Genomic DNA, 25,283 nt, shown 5'->3' with positions numbered 1-25,283 from the left:
CCCACACTTGGCCCATGCAGCCTTCTAGGGCTGGTGGCCCCACCTGGTGGACCCCCGGGACCCTCCCGGTGGTCCCGGTACGTTACCGATAGCACCCGAAACTTTTCCGATGACCAAAACGGGACTTCCCATATATAAATCTTTACCCCCGGACCATTCCGGAACTCCTCGTGACGTCCGGGATCTCATCTGGGACTCCGAACAACATTCGGTAACCACGTATGTACTTTCCCTATAACCCTAGCGTCATTGAACCTTAAGTGTGTAGACCCTACGGGTTCGGGAACCATGTAGACATGACCGAGACAACTCTCCGGCCAATAACCAACAGCGGGATCTGGATACCCATGTTGGCTCCCACATGTTCCATGATGATCTCATCGGATGAACCACGATGTCAAGGATTCAATCAATCCCGTATACAATTCCCTTTGTCTACCGGTATAGTACTTGCCCGAGATTCGATAGTCGGTATCCCAATACCTTGTTCAATCTCGTTACCGGCAAGTCTCTTTACTTGTTCCGTAACACATCATCCAGTGATCAACTCCTTGGTCACATTGTGCACATTATGATGATGTCCTACCGAGAGGGCCCAGAGATACCTCTCCGTTTACACGGATTGACAAATCCCAGTCTCGATTCATGCCAACCCAACAGACACTTTCGGAGATACCCGTAGTGCACCTTTATAGCCACCCAGTTATGTTGTGACGTTTGGCTCACCCAAAGCATTCCTACGGTATCCGGGAGTTGCACAATCTCATGGTCTAAGGAAATGATACTTGACATTAGAAAAGCTTTAGCATACGAACTACACGATCTTGTGCTAGGCTTAGGATTGGGTCTTGTCCATCACATCATTCTCCTAATGATGTGATCCCGTTATCAATGACATCCAATGTCCATGGTCAGGAAACCATGACCATCTATTGATCAACGAGCTAGTCAACTAGAGGCTTACTAGGGACATGTTATGGTCTATGTATTCACACATGTATTATGGTTTCCGGTTAATACAATTATAGCATGAACAATAGACAATTATCATGAACAAGGAAATACAATAATAACCATTTTATTATTGCCTCTAGGGCATACTTCCGACATCACATACGGTGCAGCGGGAGCAGCACCGCCGATGTTGACGTTGTCGCCCATGTCGTCGAGGATGAGGTTGCCGAGGTCGGGGAAGAAGTCGTCGTTCATGAAGTCGTCGCTGCGAGCAGTCGCGCGAGTGCGCTCCCCAAAAACCTGATCTCCCCTCTCCCGTACAGGATCACGAGAGGCGGGGTTCCGGAGGCCTGCTGTCCCTTCTCCCGGTGCACGCCGAAAGGAGGGATGGAGAAGACTTGCTTGGCGGCGCAATGATCTGGAACGGTGGTGAGAAACCATACGAAGCGGCGGCGGCTAGGGTAGACGTCTGCCTGACTATATAGTGCGGGTCGGGTAGGTCGTGGGAGTAAACCCCACGTCCGAGTCGTCACGATCCAAAAGAATCGGAAACAGTTCAGTAATTAACGCGTCCGTTAATTATTAATTAATGACTCATTAATTTTTCCCGAGCAGCAAAAATATAGACAACGTGCATAGCTCTGTCCTCGGCTCGGCGCAATCCCGCGTCGTGACGAGGCGTGGCGTGGCGAGGCGAGCGTGGAGGAGGAGCGCGCGTGTAGGTCTCCTCTTCTCATGCTCATACAAGTGGTAGAAGAGCTCACCTTATAAAGAGGTGCAACTCTCTCTCAACTTCCGGGGTGGGACTAAACTTTAGTCTCACTTACTCCACTCACATGTGTGCATGAATGGGCCAAGAGAATTTCAGAATTTTTAGTTGGGCTTTGGGCCAAAGGCCTACTAGCAAAATTCCAACAGGCCGTGTCGGGCCTCCCGCCACTCCACATCATCATTGTGCTCTCCACTTAACATTGTCATGAGAGAGACTTTCAACCTCCCACAACAAGACGTGGCTAAGTTTGAATTTTTTTTCCGGGACACCTTGGAAAATTCGTGATCAAGAAATGCATATTAAACTCCTTGATGATGAAGTGGAGCATGTGTGAGTGCACCATGGAAACCGAATAGAAAACCATCTCTGGATAAACTGAAATGAATTTGAACTATGTAATTTAAAAAGATTATATTTGAATTGTGATATTTATCTTTAATTTTTTATCGTGTGGTACACTGATACTTATCTTCAAATTATTTAAACAATAAATCAATGTTGAAGTGGAAAATGTGAGTTTGCTTAAAAAGGGGGATGAGCAAGTAGGGTACGTCATTGGTACTCCCTCTGTGAATTTAGATCACTTTATCCCCCCGAACAAGTAGTGGATGTCCGTGGGTGTAACGGGATTAGATAAATACCTTTGGAGATGTCCTAAGTAGTTTATACCATCATAGGTTGACATGGTTCCCAGACGCGCCCTAAGAACATGGCCATTGTCGGTCAAAACTTGGTGCTAAACATTGTGGAGTGAGGTGCCAAGGAAATTTTTTGGCTAGAGTCGACTCTAAAAGAGAGTTGACTATATGTGAGGTCCAAGCTGACTCAAATTGTGAGAGAGACAGGATGGCAAATAAATACTCCCTCCGTTCCATAATGTAGTGTGTATAGAATTTCTGAAAATTCAAGCTTTGCAAACATTGACTAAGTTTATAGATAAAACTATTATACATGCAATATCAAATATATAAATATGTAGCTATATCTTACCATCAATCTAACAGTATGTGTTTGACAGTTTAGATGTAAACATTTTTCTCCATAAACCTGATCAAAGTTTGCGAGGTTTGACTTTAAAAATATTATATGCACTAAATTATTGAACGGAGAGAGTATAACATTATGACATGTGGGCCCAAAAATAGTTAGCTACGAAAAAGTTTAACGTTAGAGTAAATTTAGTTTTTCTAGAACCAAGTTGTAGCAATTTTCTTAGAACCAATGACACATTGTTCATGCTCTGCTCTAATGATCCAAAGTTCTTGTCTCTGCAATCAACAGACAATCGCCGTCATATCATTGTACCATGCCATCGACTCAACGGCACTCATCTTCCCCCGGCCCGGAGAAGCCGGGGAAACCATGTGTACACAGCTGGTGCAAGCACCACACGAACTACTTTAATGCTCGCGTTCGTGTGGGCTGCTTACCTTTTATTTACGTACCTCAGCAGCCGATGGAGTATTAAACCACAGGCAAAGTTGTGCATGTCAACCATAGATAAATTTGGGTTACTCTATTGGCCGGACTCATCGATTGATCGTGCAACACTAAAAAATGAGCGCATGTTGCACACTTGCATGGAGACGACCAGATCCGGGTACAAAGGCGACGAACTAGCTAACCATGACTTTATCCCTTGGTTGCTACTGATCTGGAATGCGCAACAAAAAAAATGCTGATCTGGAATGGGATAGTCTCTCCAACGGCTGTTTGACTTTGAATAACGCATTGCCAATAATCCTTTTTTTTTGGCGAAAATGATTCGTATATATCATTAAACTTTATTGAAAGTACAAAGCATCTCAAACATAATAAAAATACATCAAAATTCCAAGATCACCGAAAATACAAAACTTCTTATTTGAAACATACATTGCTTTGCTCTTTAGTCCTTCGGTTGTTCGACAATAGTTCACTTTTCAGCAGTTCATCTCGTCAGTGATCGTCACATTGGGTTGTCCGGATACATCATTCTACGAGCACAAGAAGAGTAGCAGTAGTGGTGGTGTGCATATAAGCAACAAGCTGCCGACAATGAACGGCGGCGTGCAGCACGACATGAGCCCGAGATGACGAGAAGGGTAACAACATCGGTGGCCTGGAGCTGCAGCAGTAAGCTTCCGACACGATTGGCAATCGGCTTCGATGGAGAAGCTGAGAAGGGGAAGAAGCCGATTTGGGTACCTCATTTTGAAATCCACATGACGCGGCTTCCCACCTCAGCCCAAATCCACTGTTTTGACGTTTAGTGAAAAGTTTAGCATGAAATGAAACATTTCATGATTTGACCTTTTTGCTACGTCCAATCACTAAAAGGTCAATATCATGAAATAGTTTCAGACCGTGTGATAGTTTTCAACTAGCGCTATTTCGTGCTAAACTTTTCCACTAAAGGTCAAAAACAGTGATTTCGATCCTTCCCCTCTACGATCCGCAAGGTCATGAAATTCGTTGAGATGCTCTACTATCGCAGGCGAGCCACGGCAGTTGACCCGAGGCGCCGGTGGCCGGCCGGCTTCGCCAGATGCCGCAGCAGAGGAAAAAAGGGCGACCGCTTTTCCAAAAGCGAACCCCGGGCTTCACACCCCCAACCCGCACGCCGCGGTCCGCGGCGTACTCTACTCTACCAGTCCACCATACTCCGTCCCAGGGGCAGCCTGGTAATTACGCCACCGCGGCGGAGAGAGAAAGGGAGGGGACTGACTGACTATTTCTTTTACCCTCGCCACGACTGTACACGGGCGGCCATGGCAGAAGCAGGGGCGAAGTTTCTCCCCCATTTGGCCGCCGGTCTCCGCCTATATATACCCCGCCCGCACGCGCCTCCTTCCCTGGCCAGACCGAGCTGCTCTTCCTCCTCCAGTCCAGACGTGGCGGTTTGACTTTCTGACCTCGGAACCGATCGAAGGCGCCTCCCGTGGGGAAAATCCCCGGACGATTCTTGGAGAAGAAACCGCGGATTCAGGGCCGGCGGAGGAGAGCGCGCCCCGCCGTTACTAGGATTTGTGCCCCCGCTCTCGCTCCGATCGAGGAGGTAATCCCCGCTGCTCCCTTCGGTCGCCCCTCTCAGTTCAATTTCGTGGAGGACCCGTGGGGATTCCGTCGCTGTTCTTCTTCTGCTCGTCTCGCGCCGTGATCCCACGGAAATTCAGTGAGATGTCGGTGCGCTTAGTTGGTTTCAGTTTCGGGGATTTGGATGTTGAGGAGCTCTGTGTTCTCCTCTGATGTGCGTTTTAGCCATAAACAAATTGTAGTTTTGGTATTGCTAGCCAAAGCATTTCTGCAGGTTGCGTCTGCGGTTCAGGGGTCTAGCGATCTGTCAGGGCTCTGTGCTTGAGCTGTAATTGGTAATCTTGCTGTCCCCGGAAGCTGAATCTGGATAGATTTAGTTCTGCTGTTGCAGTACAAAATCTCAATTCTGGACGAAGAAGTGGCGCAGAGGGAGCTAGCGTGGGTCGCTGTTATTGATTTCGTACTTGCAGTCCACCCTTGTGGGCGGCTTCTTTGTCCCGGCGTTCTGCCATGGTCCACACTAGAGTTTCGTGAAGGTGACAGATTTGCACAGGAAGTCGATTTCCAGATTATTTTTTTCTATAAGCATGTGTGTTCTGCCCACACTGGACATTTGGGGGACACTTTTAAGTATTTGGAAGTCTCACACTTCAAAGCTTAGGTTTGCATCTCTGAAGAAAGGTGTGGAAACTTGGTTGCAGAATAAAGGAAGTTGCATTTTGTTGGTTTATCTTTCTCATTTGAGGGTAGGGATATAGGTGGTCCTTGAATAGTTTGGAGCCCGAAAGATCTCAATCCATTAGTTAGTACATGGATGGGGCTTCCTTTTTGTAGAACATAATGAGTTATGGTTTTTCACATGATTTTCGTTCTGATGTAGCCAACTGTCTATTCTTCTGTCAAGGCATAACTTAATTTCAATTTTTGTTCTACAGTGCAATGAAGGCACCATCGCTTCTTGTTCAGTGTTTCCCTGGCTTGCTTCCAAGCAAGGCCACTAGTTGTGTGCCGATTATATCAGAGAGGGATCTGCATCTACCATCACCAGCTGTTGAACTAATCCCTTCAAAGGTAATACTTGTTTGATCATTCATACATGAAACCCCAAATGGCTATACTATTTTTGTTTTACAAAGGGCGTTCTGAACTGTTGATTGGTAAAATAAAGTATGTCTTGAATTTTTTCAGAGTGCTCATCCTTACAAATATGCTGGAGAGAAGGTCGATGTCCAAGGTCTTGATGTTTTCAAGGTGAATAGCTCATGCAAATTTCCTAATATTCCGGCTGGCACTAAATTTTGTGTCGTTCCGCTAGTAATTGCTCGAACTTTTAAATTATTGATTCTAAATTTCAATGCATGGCTTCTTCTTTTGGTTCAGGGGAAGGTCAGTGTAGCAGATATGATAGCCTTTTCCCCTTCTGAAGTAGCATCATCAAAGCATGATGGTAAGTTGGCCACTACATATGCAATATTTCCTCCTTTGTATTTTAAAATGGAAAGCTTATTCATCATTGTGTTTCTTTTCTCAGGTAGTCTCAAATATTGGGAGAGTTCCATCACTATTGTGAATATTATTAAGAATGAGATCCGTGATGGGCAGCTGAGCTTCAGGGGCAAGCGAGTTCTAGAGGTAATTTCCCATTCTACAGATTTCATCTAAATGGTGCTCTGCTTTCTTACTAGGTGTCTGTTCCTGATTTTGCTTCCATAGAAGCAGAATGTGTGCCACACAGTCTGGTATCCTGCATAAGACTAGTGTTAGGTGCTTAGGTTATTCCGTTTTTTAGGGAAAAGTTATTTTGGGCTTGATATCTATGTACTCAAAGGAGCTGCTAAATTCACTGTCAACTATACTACCCTAGCACTCATATATTTTCATACAGGACTCTCAGCCTGTACCATTTTTTTTTATTCTTAATGCTTTCATGAATCATTAATTTATTTTGGCAATTTGTGCAGCTTGGATGTGGATCTGGCCTTGCTGGGATTTTTGCCTGCTTGAAGGTGTGTCATCTCTCCATGGTTTATGGTGTTTATCTAAATTATTAACTTATTGTTTTGATAATAAATTTACGGTTCCCTTCAATTTTGGAAATGCATGTTTGTACCTTCTCTTGTCATACTTCAAGTGATGTACTGGTGTATTGATTTCTTGCTTAAATGCCACTACAGGGTGCATCTATAGTTCACTTCCAGGACACAAATGCAGAAACCATAAGATGCAGAACAATGCCCAATGTGCTTGCGAATCTTGAGCAGGCTCGGGACAGGCAGAACAGACCATCAGAGAGCCCGGTTACACCATCCAGACAGTTGTTAGCTCCCGTTGTCCATTTCTATGCCGGGGAGTGGGATGAGCTCCCCACAATTCTCTCAGTTGTGCATCCACCTGCACAACCAACAAACCTTAGCTTCTCTGAGGATGATTTTATGGATGGCTGCAGTAGCCATGACGGAAGCAGTATAGTTGGTCAGGACCCCAGGCGATCGAGGAAGCTTTCTGGCAGCCGTGCATGGGAGAGGGCCAGCGAGACCGACCCAGCAGATGGAGGGTACGATGTAATTTTGATTTCTGAGATCCCTAATGCGGTGAACTCTCTAAGGAAGCTCTATGCCCTTATCACTAAGGTCAGTTCCTCCCATCATCACCTTCTCATGTGTCATATGTTACCTTGTGCATGTAGCCGATGGAGCACGGTACGATTTACTTATTCCAAGTATTTAACTGTGCATGTTACGCTTGCAGTGCCTACGCCCTCCTTATGGAGTCTTGTATGTGGCTTCAAAGAAGAACATGGTTGGTTCAAGCGGGGGCGCAAGGCAGCTTAAAAGTTTGATGGAGGAGGAAGGTGTCCTTGGTGGTCACTTCTTGACTGAGATATCTGACCGGGAGATATGGAAGTTCTTTTTCAAGTAAACCGGCAAATGTTGGGACTGAAAAAGATGATCCCGGCCATGGCCTCGTATACAAAAAGAATTCATTTGTCTACTCGCAGCGCTGTACATACCGCGAAGCTTAGTTCGATTAATTCTTTGGTGATAGGTTCAAGTATGGGCCTCAGTTGTTAAACCTGCAAATGTGTTGGCATTTTAACCCTTCTGTAGATCTCCTATCTCCTAGGTGACTGTATTGAGCTTTGCATACCGAATCTATGGTGCTGGCATATCACACCACGCTATCAGCAATATGTACAAATGGAAATGGTTACTGTACTTGCTTGTCGGTCTTACTTGAATCGTGTCTTGCTGAAATCTGGTAGAGCTGGTCGTGTCTTTGTTTTGAGAGCTTGTTCTTTCTTTAAGGATGAAATATTTTATTATACTAGTAGTTCAGATTTAAGGAAGCACAGCCTCAACAAAAGACTTGTCATGCGCATGCATAATTAAGCTAGGGATCTGTCAGATCTGTTTTTTTCTAAGGAAATTTGTTGGCTACACCATAAATCGGTACAATGATTTGAGTTCATGTCAACAAACCCGATCTTCTCATGAATGATTTGAGTTTGTGTATCAGTATAGTGTATGATAGTGCAAGTGTTGCGTGTGTTTGCCATGAACTCTTATATGCGAACAAAACAAATTTGGTAATACTCTGCCAGATTTCAGGTTTTGGCAAAACCCCTTAAGGTTCGAACTCTGTGGTGCGCACGAAGATCTCTCCTCCCCCTAGCTCACGCTCTCATCACAATTTCAAAGCTCAGCACGTCGAACTCGCAGAACAAAGGACACATGGCTTATATTGGTTCCGGTCATCGATGCGGTGTAATACCCTACTTCAGTGTGGTGTGGTGGATTGCTTCTTGGGCTGAGGATGAACGAGTACAAGAGAAGAACAACCTTCTGAGGAGAGGTGTCCTTGAGCTCGGTGAGCTTGTGTGGTTGGGGATGATCTGAATGGTCCGAGATCCAAGATGCTCCCTCCCTACTGTGGTGGCTAGTCCTATTTATAGAGGCTTTGATCCTCTTTCCAAATATAGGGGGTAAGGGATCCAACAACGGCCAAATTTGAAGAGAGACAACTACTGCAAGTTATCCTGACAAAAAGTGGTCTTTGCCTACCAAAGGCTTTGGTGGTGACGCCGTCCTGGGCTCCACGGTGGCATCCATCTCGCTGTCCTACTGGTCTTGGTCTTGTTGCACCGATATGGAAACCTTTGTCCGATGCCTCGGGACTCCTCGCCTGCGCTTGCCTCTTTAGCACCAAAGAGGAAACGAGTACACTGCGCGCACTGGCGCCCGCCTGGCGCCTGATGAAGCTATGTACCTAGGATAGGGGCATGGACCTGTCCTAAGTACCCTACCCAAGGACATCCCTAGAAGAAGTCACCTTTCAATCGACTTGGAGGTATCCCACTCGACAGATTCAAGACACTCGACCACGAAGCAATCACTCGACCAAAGTCCAACCACTCGACTGCCAGGAGATCTAAAGTCACCCTGCACGCAAACGGTCGGTCATTAAGTAGCTTTTATGATCATCATAGCACTTTATTAGGGGCGTTACCAGTAACCCTCAGTCTTAATGTACTTTAAACCTTGCATTACTGAGGGCTGGAGGGGCCTGGCGAACTCTATATAGGCCACCCCCTCCTCAGTATCAAGGGTTGGCACCCCTGTTATTCATACACACATAATTCAGTCGACCGCCTCCGGGCACCGAGACGTAGGGCTGTTACTTCCTCCGAGAAGGGCCTGAACTCGTAATCCTCGTGTGCTTACAACTCCTCCATAGCTAAGATCTAGCCTCTCCACACATACCCCCCTACATCACTGTTAGAGTTAGAACCACGACAGTTGGCGCCCACCGTGGGGCTAGGAGTCTTAGCGCCTAGTTTGAGAAGTTGCGATTTTTTCCGATCTCCTTGATCATGGTTTCGGGCGGAGCTTTGGTGGAGGGCCGCGAGATCCGTCTCGGCGCGCTCACGTTCATCGCCGACGACTCCGCTTGGCTTCAGGAGGCTCCACTCGACGTCGACGCGCTCCCCGTCCGCGGGGCGACGCACTTTCGCGCATGCGTCCGTGGTGTCCTCCTGCGGCAGCCGTCGACCCAGTATCGGTCGGCTCCCGTGGCATCTCCCCGCCCTGTTTCTCGCCGGCGCAAGCGCTCCGGTCGGTCGAGGCTTCAGAGGTGGGTGAGGCATGCGGTGGCCCGCCAGTCGGCCACCCCACAAGTCGCGGCAATCGAGCCCGACGAATCCCTCTACGGCCTGTTCGACCTGTCGACTGGCTCCGCAGAGACCGCATCCGAATGCGACAGCAGTGACCCAGCTGCAGAGGTTCTGGTGATCGATGGGCCACACAGTCCTCCCGGTTTCCCCCGCGCTGACGGAGGCGCGGATGGGGGCGACCCGTCGCGTCCTCACGAGGAGTATCTCCCCGAGCCTCTCACGTCGTTGCAGCGGGAGGAACTTCGCCGCCGGAACATGGATGCACTCCACACTCCTATCGTTGGAGAAACCCCCGAGGCCCGAGCCTTGGAGGACGCGCGCTTGGCTAACTTGGCCGAGCGCACTCGACTGGAGAATCTCCAGCGAATACTCGACGGGCGAGCGCGTCAACGGGCTCCAGAATCCAGTCGACGTCAACTCTTTCCGCCCCCACAGGTATATCGTACTCCGATTCAGAATTTGGCGGCTGCGGCCCGTATAGCAGAGTCGATTCAGCCCTCCCAGTCAGAGGCTGGCAGAGGCTTGTTGCAAATCAGAGCATTGCTCCGGGCAGCGGGAGACCAGAATTCCGCTGTTTCTCAGTCGCAGAACAGGATCCACAGTCGATCCGTTGCAGCGGATACAGTCCAGTCGGCTCACAGCCCAAGATCGCCTCCGAGGCGTGAGGGACGTGGAGACCGGCGTGATCAGTACAGAAGGAATGAGCAGTATGATCACCGATTCGATCGTGATGATCGACGTCGAGTGCCAACCCCTCCCCCGAGGAGTGGATCATATGTGCCTCGACAGCAGGTGGACAGACGCCCTCATAGTGTTGGGCGGAGAATTCCAGTCGACCCCAGGGAACCAGGCTTTGATGCGAGATCCATTCTCGTTCAAGGTTTGGTTGACAGGAATAGAGCTCACCGAGAAGGCCACGACAGAGATGCGCCTACCAGTAGCAGAGTACATGTTTCAGGGCCGGAGTGTTTCAGTCGAGCCATCAGAGCCGCTGTAATTCCTCCCAACTTCAGGTTGGCGACTGGAGTTAGTAAGTTCACCGGTGAGTCCAAGCCCGATACTTGGCTCGAAGATTACCGAGTGGCTGTCCAGATTGGCGGTGGGAACGATGAGGTAGCCATGAAGCACCTGCCTCTCATGTTAGAAGGCTCGGCCAGAGCGTGGCTGAATCAGTTAGCACCCAGCAGCATTTACACTTGGGAGGATCTCTCCCGAGTGTTTGTCACCACATTTGAAGGAACATGCAAGCGACCTGCAGGCCTTACGGAATTGCGGTCTTGCGTGCAGAAACCGAATGAAACTCTGAGGGATTACATCCAGAGGTGGATCACATTGCATCACACAGTTGAAAATGTACCAGATCATCAAGCAGTTTGTGCCTTTAAAGAAGGCGTTAAGTACAGAGAATTGAATCTGAAGTTCGGTCGAACCGGAGAGATGTCTCTGAATCGGATGATGGAGATTGCCACCAAATACGCTAATGGTGAAGATGAGGATCGACTCCGGAGTGGCAAGCATAAAGCAGTCGCCCAGGAAACCGGAGGAAATTCCAGTCGGAAACAGAAGCGGAAAGCCGAGCCAGCCGCTCCTGGGGAGGCCCTGGCCGTAACCCAGGGAAAATTTAAGGGAAAACCCAAAGGACCTTGGAACCCCAAGAAAGTTAAAGACCAAGATGGAAATGATGTTTTGGATCTACCGTGTCACATCCACACCAAGAAAGATGAAGAGGGTAAACTCATTTACCCAAAGCATACCACTCGACAGTGTCGGCTTCTGATCTAGCAGTTTCAGGGCAAGCAGTCCAAAGATAAGGAAAAGGAGTCGGACAAAGTTGAGGACAAGGAAGATAGTGACGATGGGTACCCCCAGGTCAATTCCACCCTGATGATTTTTGCTGATGTTGAGAGCAAAAGTCGACTGAAGGTTATTAACCGTGAGGTAAATATGGTTGCTCCGGCAACACCCAATTATCTGAAGTGGTCCCAGACTGCCATCACATTCGACCAGTCTGATCACCCTACGCACATTGCCACCCCTGGGAGGCAAGCTCTGGTGGTCGACCCAGTTGTCGAAGGCACTCGACTGACCAAAGTCCTGATGGATGGAGGCAGCGGTTTGAACATACTGTATGCAGAAACATTGAAAGGGATGGGCATTCCGATGTCCAGGCTCAGCACCAGTAACATGAGTTTCCATGGAGTCATTCCTGGGAAGAAAGCCGAGTCACTCGGCCAAATTGCTCTTGATGTGGTTTTCGGTGATTCCAAGAATTACCGCAAGGAAAAGTTGACATTCGAAGTTGTGGATTTCCAAAGTGCTTATCACGCTATTTTGGGCAGGCCAGCTTATGCACGCTTCATGGCTCGACCATGTTATGTGTATCTCAAATTGAAGATGCCTGGTCCCAAAGGTGTGATCACTGTTACAGGCAATCGGAAGAAAGCAGAAGAGTGTTTTCAGAAAGGCTCAAAGATTGTTGACGCTCAGATGGCGGTGGTCGAGCTGCAAGAGTATCAGAAGACTGCAGATCCAAGTAAGTTGCTACGAGCTAAGAAGCCTGCTTCAGAATCAGCTTTTCAGTCGTCCGGTGAAACGAAGGCAGTTCACATTCACCCGACCGATCCAAACGCTGCTCCGACTCACATCTCAACGACGGTCGACTCCAAATAGGAAGAAGCGCTCATCCAGTTCCTCCGTGAGAACTGGGACATCTTCGCATGGAAGCCTGCTGACATGCCTGGAGTTCCCAGGGGGCTGGCTGAGCACCGTCTACGAGTCGACCCAAAATTTAAACCTGTGAAAGAACATCTTCGACGGTCCGCCGTCCAGAAGAGGAAGGCCATTGGCGAGGAGGTGGCTCGGCTCTTAGCAGCGGAGTTCATCCGAGAAATTTACCACTCCGAGTGGCTCGCCAATGTTGTCATGGTCCCCAAGAAGGACAAGTCACTTCGCATGTGCATTGATTTCAAGCATATCAATCGGGCCTGCCCGAAAGATCATTTTCCTCTCCCCCGCATCGACCAGATAGTCGACTCGACTGCGGGATGTGAGCGTTTGTCTTTCCTAGACGCCTATTCCGGGTACCATCAGATCCGTCTGTACGGGCCCGACGAGATCAAAACAACTTTCATCACTCCATTCGGGTGCTTCTGTTATGTCACCATGCCGTTCGGCCTCAAGAATGCCGGAGCCACGTTCATGAGGATGATTCAGAAGTGTTTGCTCACTCAAATCAGTCAGAATGTGGAGGCATACATGGATGATATTGTGGTCAAGTCACGGAAGGGTTCCGACCTGCTGACTGACCTTGCTGAAACCTTTGCCAACCTCAGGAGGTATGATATCAAGCTCAATCTGTCAAAGTGCACGTTCGGAGTTCCAGGTGGGAAGTTACTCGGTTTTCTCGTTTCCGAACGGGGAATCAACGCCGATCCTGAAAAAATTAGTACTATACTTCGGATGAAACGTCTTGTGCGTGTGCATGACGTCCAGAAGCTTACAGGATGCTTGGCCGCTTTAAGTCGATTCATCTCTCGCCTCGGTGAAAAGGCATTGCCTCTTTACCGACTGATGAAGAAGTCCGACAAGTTCGAGTGGACTCCAGAAGCTGATGCAGCGTTTACAGAGCTCAAAGCTCTGCTCTCCACCCAGCCGGTGCTTGCTGCCCCAATCAGCAAGGAGCCTTTGCTGATTTACATTGCAGCCACAGGACAAGTTGTCAGTACAGTACTTACGGTCGAGCGGGAAGAAGAAGGAAAGGCCTTCAAAGTTCAGCGCCCAGTATATTATGTTTCTGAAGTTTTGACTCCTTCAAAGCAAAGATATCCTCATTACCAGAAGCTTGTATATGGGATTTATATGACCACAAAGAAGGTTGCACATTACTTCTCTGATCATTCCATTACAGTCGTCAGCGACGCTCCACTATCAGAGATTTTGCACAACAGAGATGCAACTGGTCGAGTGGCCAAATGGGCGATTGAACTTCTTCCCCTAGATATCAAGTTTGAGGCAAAGAAAGCTATCAAGTCCCAAGCAATTGCAGATTTCGTCGCCGAGTGGATCGAACAGCAACTTCCGACTCAAGTTCACTCGGAGCACTGGACCATGTTCTTCGATGGATCTAAGATGCTGAATGGTTCCGGTGCTGGGGTAGTATTGGTTTCCCCCCGAGGAGATAAGCTCAGATATGTTCTCCAGATTCACTTCGATTCCTCCAATAACGAAGCAGAATATGAAGCACTTTTGTATGGGTTGCGCATGGCCATTTCACTCGGCGTCCGTCGCCTCATGGTCTATGGCGACTCAGATTTGGTGGTTAATCAGGTGATGAAAGAATGGGACGTCAGAAGTCCAGCTATGACTGGTTATTGCAATGCAGTGAGAAAGTTAGAGAAGAAATCTGAGGGGTTAGAGCTTCATCACATCCCCTGACTGAAAAATCAAGCGGCTGATGATTTGGCAAAGATAGGCTCCAAGAGAGAAGCCATCCCCAGCAATGTGTTTTTGGAACACATCCACTCGCCATCAGTCCAAGAAGATCCTTTTACAGATGAAGCCCCGCAGCCAAAGAGTGCCACAGATCCGACTGAAGTTGAAATTCTGGCAGTGGTCGACCTAATCATGGAAGTTTTGGCAATCACCCCTGACTGGACGATACCGTACATCGCGTATATCCTGAGAAAGGAACTCCCGGAGGACGAAGAAGAGGCTCGACAGATCGTCCGTCGATCCAAGGCCTTTACAGTCATAAAGGGGCAGTTATATAGAGAAAGCGCAACTGGAGTCGGTCAGAAGTGTATAACACCAGAAGAAGGTCAGATAATCCTTGATGATATCCACTCGGGGACCTGTGCTCATCATGCGTCCTCTCGGACCATTGTGGCTAAAGCATACTGAGCGGGATTTTACTGGCCAAGAGCGAATGAAATGGCAAAAGAGATAGTCGACAAGTGTGAAGGGTGCCGGTTCTACTCCAACATGTCGCACAAGCCCGCATCAACCCTGAAGACCATTCCACTCGTCTGGCCCTTCACTATTTGGGGACTGGACATGGTTGGCCCATTGAGAATAGGCAGGAGCGGTTTCACACATGTGCTTGTGGCAGTCGACAAGTTTACCAAATGGATTGAAGCTAAGCCTATCAAGAATCTTGATGCTTGCACTGCTATCAGTTTCGTCAGAGAGTTAACATTCAGATATAGAGTCCCGCATAGCATCATCACCGACAATGGGTCAAACTTTGATTCAGACAAGTTCAGAGCTTTTTGCGCCTCTCAAGGCACACGAGTCGACTACGCATCGGTCGCCCACCCCCAGTCGAATGGACAAGCAGAAAGGGCAAATGGTCTGATTCTCAAAGGACTAAAGCCTCGGCTGATGCGTGATCTCAAGCACGCAGCAGACGCTTGGGTCGACGAGCTTCCGTCGGTTCTGTGGGGATTGAGGACTACCCCGAATCGGTCGACTGGAAGAACTCCGTTCTTTCTGGTTTATGGAGCGGAAGTAGTCCTGCCGAGTGATCTACTTCACAATGCACCCCGAGTCGAGCTTTATACCGAAGATGAAGCAGAACAAGCCCGGCAAGACGCAGTCGACCTCCTGGAAGAAGAAAGAGAAATGGCTATGATCCGATCGACCATTTATCAGCAAGACTTGTGTCGATTCCATGCCAGAAATGTGAAGAGTCGAGCCTTCCAAGAAGGAGATTTGGTCCTCCGAGTGGATCAACAGAAACCACACAAGCTCGCTCCTACTTGGGAAGGTCCCTTCATCGTCACAAGAGTCCTCCACAATGGAGCGTATCACCTTTACAATGTCGATCACCAGATCGATGAGCCACGATCTTGGAATGCAGAACTGCTCCGCCCCTTTCACACTTGAATTCTCACTCGGATGAGATGTAATAAGAAAAACTTCTATAGTCTATTTATCAAAGACAAGAGTGTTACAAATTTTCCTATAATTGTTGTTGCTTTTGTTTGCATGTGAAATCCCCCAGTGGGTGGCTTAGCTGCGAATCCGTTTCGCCTAAGTTTGTAAAAAAATCCTACCGAATGGCGAGCCAGACTCCCACTCGGAGGTTTAGCTGCAGCTCAGTGCTCGCCTAAGTGTTTAAAAATCCTACCGAGTGGCGAGCCAGACTCCCACTCGGAGGCTTAGCTGCAGCCCAGTGCTCACCTAAGTGTTTAAAAATCCTACCGAGTGGTGAGCCAGACTCCCACTCGGAGGCTTAGATGCAGCCCAGTGCTTACCTAAGTGTTTAAAAATCCTACCGAGTAGAGAGCAAACCTCCCACTCGGAGGCTTAGCTGCAGCCCAGTGCTCGCCTAAGTGTTTAAAATCCTATCGAGTGGAGAGCAAACCTCCCACTCGGAGGCTTAGCTGCAGCCCAGTGCTCGCCTAAGTGTTTAAAAATCCTACCGAGTGGTGAGCCAGACTCCCACTCGGGGGCTTAGCTGCAGCCCAGTGCTCGCCTAAGTGTTTTAAAATCCTACCGAGTGGTGAGCCAGACTCCCACTCGGAGGCTTAGCTGCAGCCCAGTGCTCGCCTAAGTGTTTAAAAATCCCACCGAGTGGTGAGCCAGACTCCCACTCGAAGGCTTAGCTGCAGCCCAGTGCTCGCCTAAGTGTTTAAAAATCCTACCGAGTGGTGAGCCAGACTCCCACTCGGAGGCTTAGCTGCAGCCCAGTGCTCGCCTAAGTGTTTGAAAATCCTACCGAGTGGAGAACAAACCTCCCACTCGGAGGCTTAGCTGCAGCCCAGTGCCCGCCTAAGTGTTTAAAAATACTACCGAGTGGAGAGCAAACCTCCCACTCAGAGGCTTAGCTGCAGCCCAGTGCTCGCCTAAGTGTTTAAAAATCCTACCGAGTGGTGAGCCAGACTCCCACTCGGGGGCTTAGCTGCAGCCCAGTGCTCGCCTAAGTGTTTAAAAATCCTACCGAGTGGTGAGCCAGACTCCCACTCGGAGGCTTAGCTGCAGCCCAGTGCTCGCCTAAGTGTTTAAAAATCCTACCGAGTGGTGAGCCAGACTCCCACTCGGAGGCTTAGCTGCAGCCCAGTGCTCGCCTAAGTGTTTAAAAATCCTACCGAGTGGAGAGCAAACCTCCCACTCGGAGGCTTAGCTGCAGCCCAGTGCTCGCCTAAGTGTTTAAAAATCCTACCGAGTGGTGAGCCAGACTCCCACTCGGAGGCTTAGCTGCAGCCCAGTGCTCGCCTAAGTATTTAAAAATCCTACCGAGTGGTGAGCAGACCTCCCACTCGGGGGGCTTAGCTGCAGTCCAGTACTCGCCTAAGTTTGAAAAAATCCTACCGAGTGGAGAGCAGACCTCCCACTCGGGGGCTTAGCTGCAGTCCAGTACTCGCCTAAGTTTGAAAAAATCCTACCGAGTGGAGAGCAGACCTCCCACTCGGGGGCTTAGCTGCAGTCCAGTACTCGCCTAAGTTCTTAAAATCCTACCGAGTGGAGAGCAGACCTTCCACTCGAAGTCTTAGCTGCAGCCCAGTGCTCGCGTAAGTACGGAACACATCCCAATCCACAAGGACGACGAGGTGCATAACGACTGCTACCTTCTCCTTCGGAGTTGCACCACAAATACAAAGTTATTTCAAGTGAAGAACAAGTTCCACTCGACAGATAATTCATGAAGATATTCAACGATAAATCAAGTTCAGATAAGATCCAAAGGTTCTAGACTGCATATCAAAGTACTCGAGCCTCCAGCTCGACAGAGTTTAACGGTTACAAAATCCACTCGGCATTCCGAGGCAAATTTAAAGTGAAGCATAAAAGTTTTTATTCCTCATGCGGAGGACTGGAAGGGGCGATGAACTCGTCCAAGTCGATCCCATCTGCAATGCGAGTGGCAGCAGCAATGAAAGTCTCCATGAAGTCTTGAAAGTTGTGCTTCCTGGTATTGGCAACTAGGATGGCGGCCAACTTTTCTTCTCGCGCCTCCTTGCAGTGGACGCGGACCAGAGACAGAGCGATGTCAGCGCCACATCTAGCAGAAGATTTCTTCCATTCCGCCACTCGACCTAGGACTTCATTCAGTCGAGTCATCAGGGACTCGAGGTCATTCTGAAGCGTCGTCCTAGGCCAGAGCGACGTGTCGATCCATGACATCGCAACCTTCAACCGAGCAAGATAGTCAACAACGCCGGCAACACGAGATTCCAGTCGGAGCACGTTCATAGCAGCCTCGTCCTTCACTGGAGAATTGATGGGGTCCAAGTCTGTCTCCACTCGACGGGTCTCCTCTTCGAAGTTCTGGCAGAATTCTGTAAACACAATTCAAGGATAAGTCAGTGGCTCTACGCAGATTTGGTAACTGCAAGTCAGTCGGGCCGGAGTAATTACCCTCGAGCATGACGAACAGCTTATTGGCGAGTCCATCGAGATAAGCCTCCAGATCGTTCCTCTTCCCCTCTAGTTCACTTGCCTTGTCATTCAGAGCTATATTGGCATTCTTCAGATGGCTGGCCTCTCGATTAGCCGCGTCGAGAGCAGTTTTCAGCCTGGAGTTTTCCTTTTCAAGAGTACCGACTGAAGCCAGTTTTTCTTCAGCAAGCTTCGTTTTGTTCAGGGCCTCCTTCTGCGCTTCGGCAAGGTCTTGATCCTTCTTCTTCAGAGCCTCCTCCATTTTGTCTGCGAAATAGCAAGTGAGATCAACATCGAGGACGACCAGAAAGAAAGGACAGTCGACAAAAGCTCACCAGCCATACCTTTTGATTTGTCCCTCGCCTTCTGCAAGTTCTCCTAAGCAAGCTTCAAGGCAAGGTTCAGCTGGATCTGTTTGTTCTCCAACTCAGTGTAGCGAGCCACAAGTTCGCAGGATTTCTGCAAAAAATCTGTCGACAGACATCCAAGATAAGTTGCTTCCGAGTAACCAAGAGACAATGACGGCATTTCTAAGACTACAGCCGAATCAAAAAGATTCGACAGTAGTCTCGGGGACTACACCCAGTGGGTGCACTCAGCGTGCCCCCACTGGTTCGACCAAAAAAAATCAACTGCCCGCAGCCGACCATGTACAGTTCCATTCGACATGGCCTGACCAGACCGAGTGAAGAAGTTCAGCTAAAGCAACATAATATAAAGACTACAGTCGACTGCCAGCAGTCCACCGTAGTCTCGGGGACTACACCCAGTGGGTGCACTTGGCGTGCCCCCACTCGTCAAAAAGATTAATAGACACACCCAGTGGGCGTACAAATATAAAGATCTTCGGAAAAGAGATTCTTCAGATAGCATATCCTAACAGAACAAGCGGTGAATCGACTGACCTGGACGTTGCTCTGAAGAGCTGAGCTCGCATCATAAGCTGCTTGGCTGGCTTCCCGAACCACCTTCACTTGCTCCATCATGATCCCCGCCTGGCGTATAGCCTCTTTAGCGGCACCCACTTGGTCCTCAGGGACGTGGTGTGTGGCAAAAAGCGAAGGCGGATTTGCAGTCGACGTCGAAGGCCGGACACTCGTCAGAGGTTCAGCGAAGGTCACAGAAACCCGAGTGGTATCACCACCCTCTCGGACTGCGGCCTCAGGCGCCGGAGTAGTTTGTGGGGTCTTGCCAGCCAGCGCCCTCCTGTTCCTTCGCGCCATCAGCGGCACTTCATCGTCATCATCAGGGAGGTCAATGACATGAGGAGGAGCTACAAGAAAAATCCAATCGACCAGAATTATAAGAAATCGTCAGTCGACTAAAAGCAGAGCATCAGTAATCGTACCGGGGTTGGAGGTAACATTGTCTTCCATCTCTTGATCATCGTCCTTGGCAGAGATCTCCGAGGTGGCAGCACTGCAAATTTCGAAAGTCAGTCAGCTTATTCAATGAGTCGACCAAGAGTCCGTCACGTTCGACAAAGGAAAACAAATTCTACTATTACCCAGAAATGGTGGGGACAGTCATCTTCATCTTGGGCAGAGCCTTGGGCGGCTTGGACGGCGTCGCGCCTGGGTGGTTGGGAGCTTTTTCTGTCGGCGCTGGAGATGAGGTCCGAGGGCACTTCGACGACTGCCCAACAGGGACAGTCGCCTTACCACGTTCCCGCGCAGGGTCGTGTGTAAGCTTGGATCGCCGTTCCGAGCGGGGAGGTTCGACTTCTTCCTCCTCCTATTCACTGGAGTCATCGTCATCCCCCTCTCCTTCGCCGTCAGATTCCCACTCTTCTCCCTCGTCTCCACTTTCGCCTCCACTCGCCTCTCCTTCCTCGGCCTGCTCCTGTGCTCCATTGGGTGTCGAGTACATCTCAATAGTGGCCTAGAGGACAACAAACGAGAAAAAAGTCAATCGACTGATCCAAAAAGAGCAAATAAAGAAAGCAAGATCACAGTCGGAAACACAAGGTCAGACCTTGTCCACTTCGAATGTTTGGTCGAGTGGAGGAATCCTCCTGGCTCCTTGGGGGTTGTCCTTGTTCCCTGTGATACTCGACAACCACCCTTCCAACATCTTGTCAGTGACCTCCTCTGGGTGAATCCGAGTGGTGTCTTTGAGACCCGAGTACAGCCACATCGGGTGGTCATGAGCCTGAAGCGGTTGGATGCGCCTCCGAAGGAAGACTTCCAACAAGTCCATGCCAGTCACACCCTCGCGGACAAGCTGAACCACTCGACCGACCAGCACCTTGACTTGCGCCTTTTCCTCCGGCGTCACTTTCAGAGAGGCAAGTTTTTGTGCTCGATTCAGAGAAAAAAGAGGAAGCCCAGTCGAGTGTCCTGGGGTCACCTAGTCTTTACAGTAAAATCAAGTCGACTGCAACCCACGGACTGACTCGGGAAAAGTGATAGACAGAAAGGAACTTTTTCCCCTCATCTGGATCGCCAGACCCCCGCACAGCTGGATCACCTGCGTCCGTTTGTCACTCGACTTGGCCTTCTTGACCGACTGAGAGCGGCAAGTGAAGATGTGCTTGAAGAGTCCCCAATGGGGGCGGCAACCCAAGAAGTTTTCACACAAGGAAACGAAAGCAGCAAGATACACAATAGAATTGGGAGTAAAGTGATGGAGCTGCGCTCCGAAGAAGTTCAAGAAGCTCCGGAAAAAAGGATGAGGAGGCAGAGAGAATCCGCGATCGATATGGGTGGCGAGGAGGACGCACTCACCATCAAGAGGCTGGGGTTCGACTTCTTTCCCCGGGAGGCGCGCAGATTCATGGGGAATGAATCCCCCCTCGACCAGATCATCGAGATCATCCTGCCGAATCACCGACGGCATCTAGTCACCCTGGATCCAATCCTTGGGCAGAGCAGTCCTCGAGGAAGATCCGCTCCGAGCGGACTTCTTCCCCTTCCCCTGCACCGCCGCCTTCTTCGCGCGCTCTAGAGCCGACGTCTTCTCCTTCACCATCGTCACCGGCGAAGCTCGAACAGACCTACGGCACCAAGGTGGGAGCGGAGGTGGCGGAGGATCTTGTGAAGGAAGGGGGAAAAGTGAAGGCGCATTGTTCGGGGGTCCCGAACCGGCAGCTTATAAGAGGTCGCTTCCGAGTGGCTGACTGGTAGGCCCAGGCAATCCCGTCAAATCCCATAACGGGCGCGCGTGCGGTACGTGGCGAAAAAGGTGGCGCGGGGATCGAGGAGCTTCCGTCCTATCCCATCCGATTACTGCGGCCGCCCCCGTCCCGCATGCTTCCCGAAATTCAAATCCCACAAAATCCGCGGGCCGCAGAACAACTCGTCAAACAGAAGATCCCTTTCGCACCGTCACTCGGAACTTCACAAGGTTATTCTGGTTTCTCTCAAATACATGTGTCAGCCAAGGATCAATCAAAGACTACTTTTACTTGCCCTTTTGGTACTTTTGCTTATAGACGTATGCCTTTTGGTTTATGTAATGCACCTGCTACCTTTCAAAGATGCATGATGGCTATATTCTCTGGCTTTTGTGAAAAGATTTGTAAGGTTTTCATGGACGATTTCTCCGTCTATGGATCTTCTTTTGATGATTGCTTGAGCAACCTTGATCGAGTTTTGCAGAGATGTGAAGAAACTAATCTTGTCTTGAATTGGGAAAAGTGACACTTTATGGTTAATGAAGGTATTGTCTTGGGGCATAAAGTTTCTGAAAGAGGTATTGAAGTCGATAAAGCCAAGGTTGATGCTATTGAGAAGATGCCATGTCCCAAGGACATCAAAGGTATAAGAAGTTTCCTTGGTCACGCCGGATTTTATAGGAGGTTCATTAAGGACTTCTCAAAAATTTCTCAGCCTCTAACTAATTTATTACAAAAAGATATACCATTTGTCTTTGATGATGATTGCGTAGAAGCATTTGAAATAATTAAGAAAGCATTGATCTCTGCACCTATTGTTCAGCCACCTGATAGGAATTTACCCTTTGAAATTATGTGTGATTCTAGTGATTATGCTGTAGGTGCTGTTCTAGGGCAAAGAGTTGATAAGAAATTAAACGTTATTCAATATGCTAGTAAAACCCTAAACAATGCTCAAAGAAATTATGCTACCACTGAAAAAGAATTCTTAGCAGTTGTATTTGCTTGTGATTAGTTCAGACCTTTTACTGTTGATTCTAAAGTGACTATTCACACTGATCATGCTGCTATTAAATATATTATGGAAAAGAAAGATGCTAAACCTAGACTTATTAGATGGGTTCTCTTACTACAAGAATTTGACTTACATATTGTTGATAGAAAGGGAGCTGAGAACCCCGTTGCAGACAACTTGTCTAGGTTAGAAAATGTGCTTGATGACCCACTACCTATTGATGATAGCTTTTATGATGAGCAATTAAATGTTATAAATGCTTCTCATACTGCTCCATGGTATGCTGATTATGCTAATTACATTGTTGCTAAGTTTATACCACCTAGTTTCACATACCAGCAAAAGAAAAGGTTCTTCTATGATTTGAGGAATTACTTTTGGGATGACCCACATCTTTATAAAGGAGTAGATGGTGTTATTAGACGTTGTGTACCTGAGCATGAACAGGAACAGATCCTACACAAGTGTCACTCCGAAGCTTATGGAGGACACCATGCTGGAGATATAACTGCACATAAGGTATTGGAATCTGGTTTTTATTGGCCTACTCTCTTCAAGGATGCCCGTAAGTTTGTCTTATCTTGTGATGAATGTCAAAGAATTGGTAATATTAGTAGACGTCAAGAAATGCCTCTATTCACTTGTTATTGAACCATTTGATGTTTGGGGCTTTGACTATATGGGACCTTTTCCTTCCTCTAATGGTTATACACATATTTTAGTTGATGTTGATTATGTTACTAAGTGGGTAGAAGCTATTCCAACTAGCAGTGCTGATCATAACACTTCTATTAAAATGCTTAAAGAAGTTATCTTTCCGAGGTTTGGAGTCCCTAGATATTTAATGACTGATGGTGGTTCACACTTTATTCATGGTGCTTTCCGTAAAATGCTTGCTAACACTACAAAAAAATACACTTCCGTGATGATACGTGTTTGTCACAGTAGGTCGCATTTTCTGTCATGCATGTACATCCATGATGATTTTATGACAGAATCAAGATAGTCATGTCTGTGCTGTCGTAGAAGTGTTCCATGACATTACCAAAATTATCATCATGGAAGTGTCCACTTCCATGACGATAAATCCCGCGTCACAGAAGTGCTTTCGTCAAGGGTGACCGACACGTGGCATCCACTATAACGGAACGCCGTTAAGCTATCGGGTCAGGTTTTGGATCCGATAACCCGTTAACAGCCCCGACCAATGGGGATTTTCCACGTGTAAAATCATCATTGGCTGGAGGAAATACGTGTCGGCTCATCGTTGGCACATATGTCATCCACTCATTGGACAGAAGGCGCCTATGATACGTCGACACGTGGCACGACCCAACAGAGGCCCATTCCTGTGAAAAGGCCGGCCCGTTTGACTTGGTCAAAAGGTGGCGGGCCGGCCCATGTAAAGCCTGTTAACGGCCTGTTCGCATATAGCCCATTTACAACCCGCTAACCCAAGGCCCGTTACGCCCTATCCGAATTAGGCCCAGTAGCGTCATCTGGGCCACCCAATATGATTCCAGCCCGTTTTCACTTCTGGCCCATGTATGGCCCATGACGTCTTTCGGCCCATATGAGGCCCTATGTAACTCTTGGCCTATTAATGGCCCGTGGTGAAACTGGCCCGTAATGAACAGTGTATCACTTTACACCCATTAACGGCCCGTGGTGAAACTGGCCCGTAATGAACAGTGTATCACTTTATATGCATTAACGGCTCGTTATTCCGTTGGGCCATTTCCAGCCCATGTTATCTTTCGGCCTTCTCAGAGCCCATTTATTCTTGGGCTCATTTCCAGCATTCGTTTACTTACGGCCCGTTACTGTCATTTTCTGCTTGTGGGCCAAATTCAGCCCATGGTTACAGTCGGCCCGTTTGTGGTCCGTTAATACGTTGGGCCATTTTCATAGCGTCATCAAATACGACCTATTAACGATGGCCCGTTATGGTCGGCCCATGAACGGATGATTCCAACTCTAGCCCGTTTACGGCCATAATGCGGCCTGTTATTGGCCCATGTTTGGCCAATCGATCATACTGCCCGTATAAGGCCCATTTATGATACGACCCGTAGAAGGCCCATTGTTTCTACGGCCCGTAGAAGGCCCATTGTTTCTACGGCCCGTAGATAGCCCACTGTTTCTACGGCCCATAGAAGGCCCACTATTTCTACGGCCCGTAGGAGGCCCAGTGTCACTACAGTAAATATTAGCCCATGGTTATTGTGGCCTAGTTTTAAAAATAGGTTATTGCAGCCACTAGCAAACCGCGGAAAAAGAACTGCAATGACTACAAGCAAACAAATAAACAAGACAACAAGGAAATAAACAAGAAAGCAACTTACGCTAGGCTATCACGGCTATCACACATATTACATCCACTAGGCATCAAAATTCACCACCAGTGCAAATAAATGCACCGACAAAAGAATATACAAAACTGAGAGCACTTCATAAGGCACTAGGCCTGGCTAGGTCGCCCCCCCAAACAGCCGAAGAAGCTGAGTAGACCTTAGTTGTGTCAACGATAGATGCATCAACACTAGATTTAAGGCATGATGGTGCGCACGGCAGTCCTTTGACATCTTCATTGCATATTTGACTTCAAGTCGGAGCCGAGCTGAAGCAAGCCTTTCCGCTTTAAGTTGAGACCGAAGAAGTCGAACTGATTGAGGCAACGACTGCACAGAGGTTGTCTCACACCTGCTGGTGAGTAGCTTCAACTCAGTGTCTTCATCAAGACAGGACCTTGGGGTCATCTCGCTGTCCTCAAGATGGTTTGGCTCACTATCTTCCCTAAAGTTCTGCCTGGCGTAAGAGATACGAGTCTGAAAGAGAAACAAGGAGACACATAACAGGTTTC

The 25,283-nt window shown here is 48.5% G+C and overlaps 1 protein-coding gene across 1 annotated transcript; it reads left to right on the top strand.

Annotated features, from left to right (window-relative positions):
- Positions 1 to 4,456: 4,456 nt before the first annotated feature.
- LOC123189621 (histidine protein methyltransferase 1 homolog) lies at positions 4,457 to 7,956 on the top strand. Its single transcript, XM_044602078.1, has 8 exons — positions 4,457 to 4,763; positions 5,677 to 5,812; positions 5,930 to 5,992; positions 6,122 to 6,188; positions 6,273 to 6,373; positions 6,703 to 6,747; positions 6,916 to 7,371; positions 7,490 to 7,956. Exons 2-8 carry the CDS (start codon positions 5,681 to 5,683, stop codon positions 7,658 to 7,660), a joined length of 1,035 nt encoding a protein of 344 aa, XP_044458013.1. The 5' UTR covers positions 4,457 to 4,763; positions 5,677 to 5,680; the 3' UTR covers positions 7,661 to 7,956.
- The last annotated feature ends 17,327 nt before the right edge of the window (positions 7,957 to 25,283 follow it).

This window comes from Triticum aestivum, chromosome 2A (assembly GCF_018294505.1).
Source record: "Triticum aestivum cultivar Chinese Spring chromosome 2A, IWGSC CS RefSeq v2.1, whole genome shotgun sequence".
NCBI lineage: Eukaryota > Viridiplantae > Streptophyta > Magnoliopsida > Poales > Poaceae > Triticum > Triticum aestivum.
This window is presented reverse-complemented; position numbering and strand designations above follow the sequence as displayed.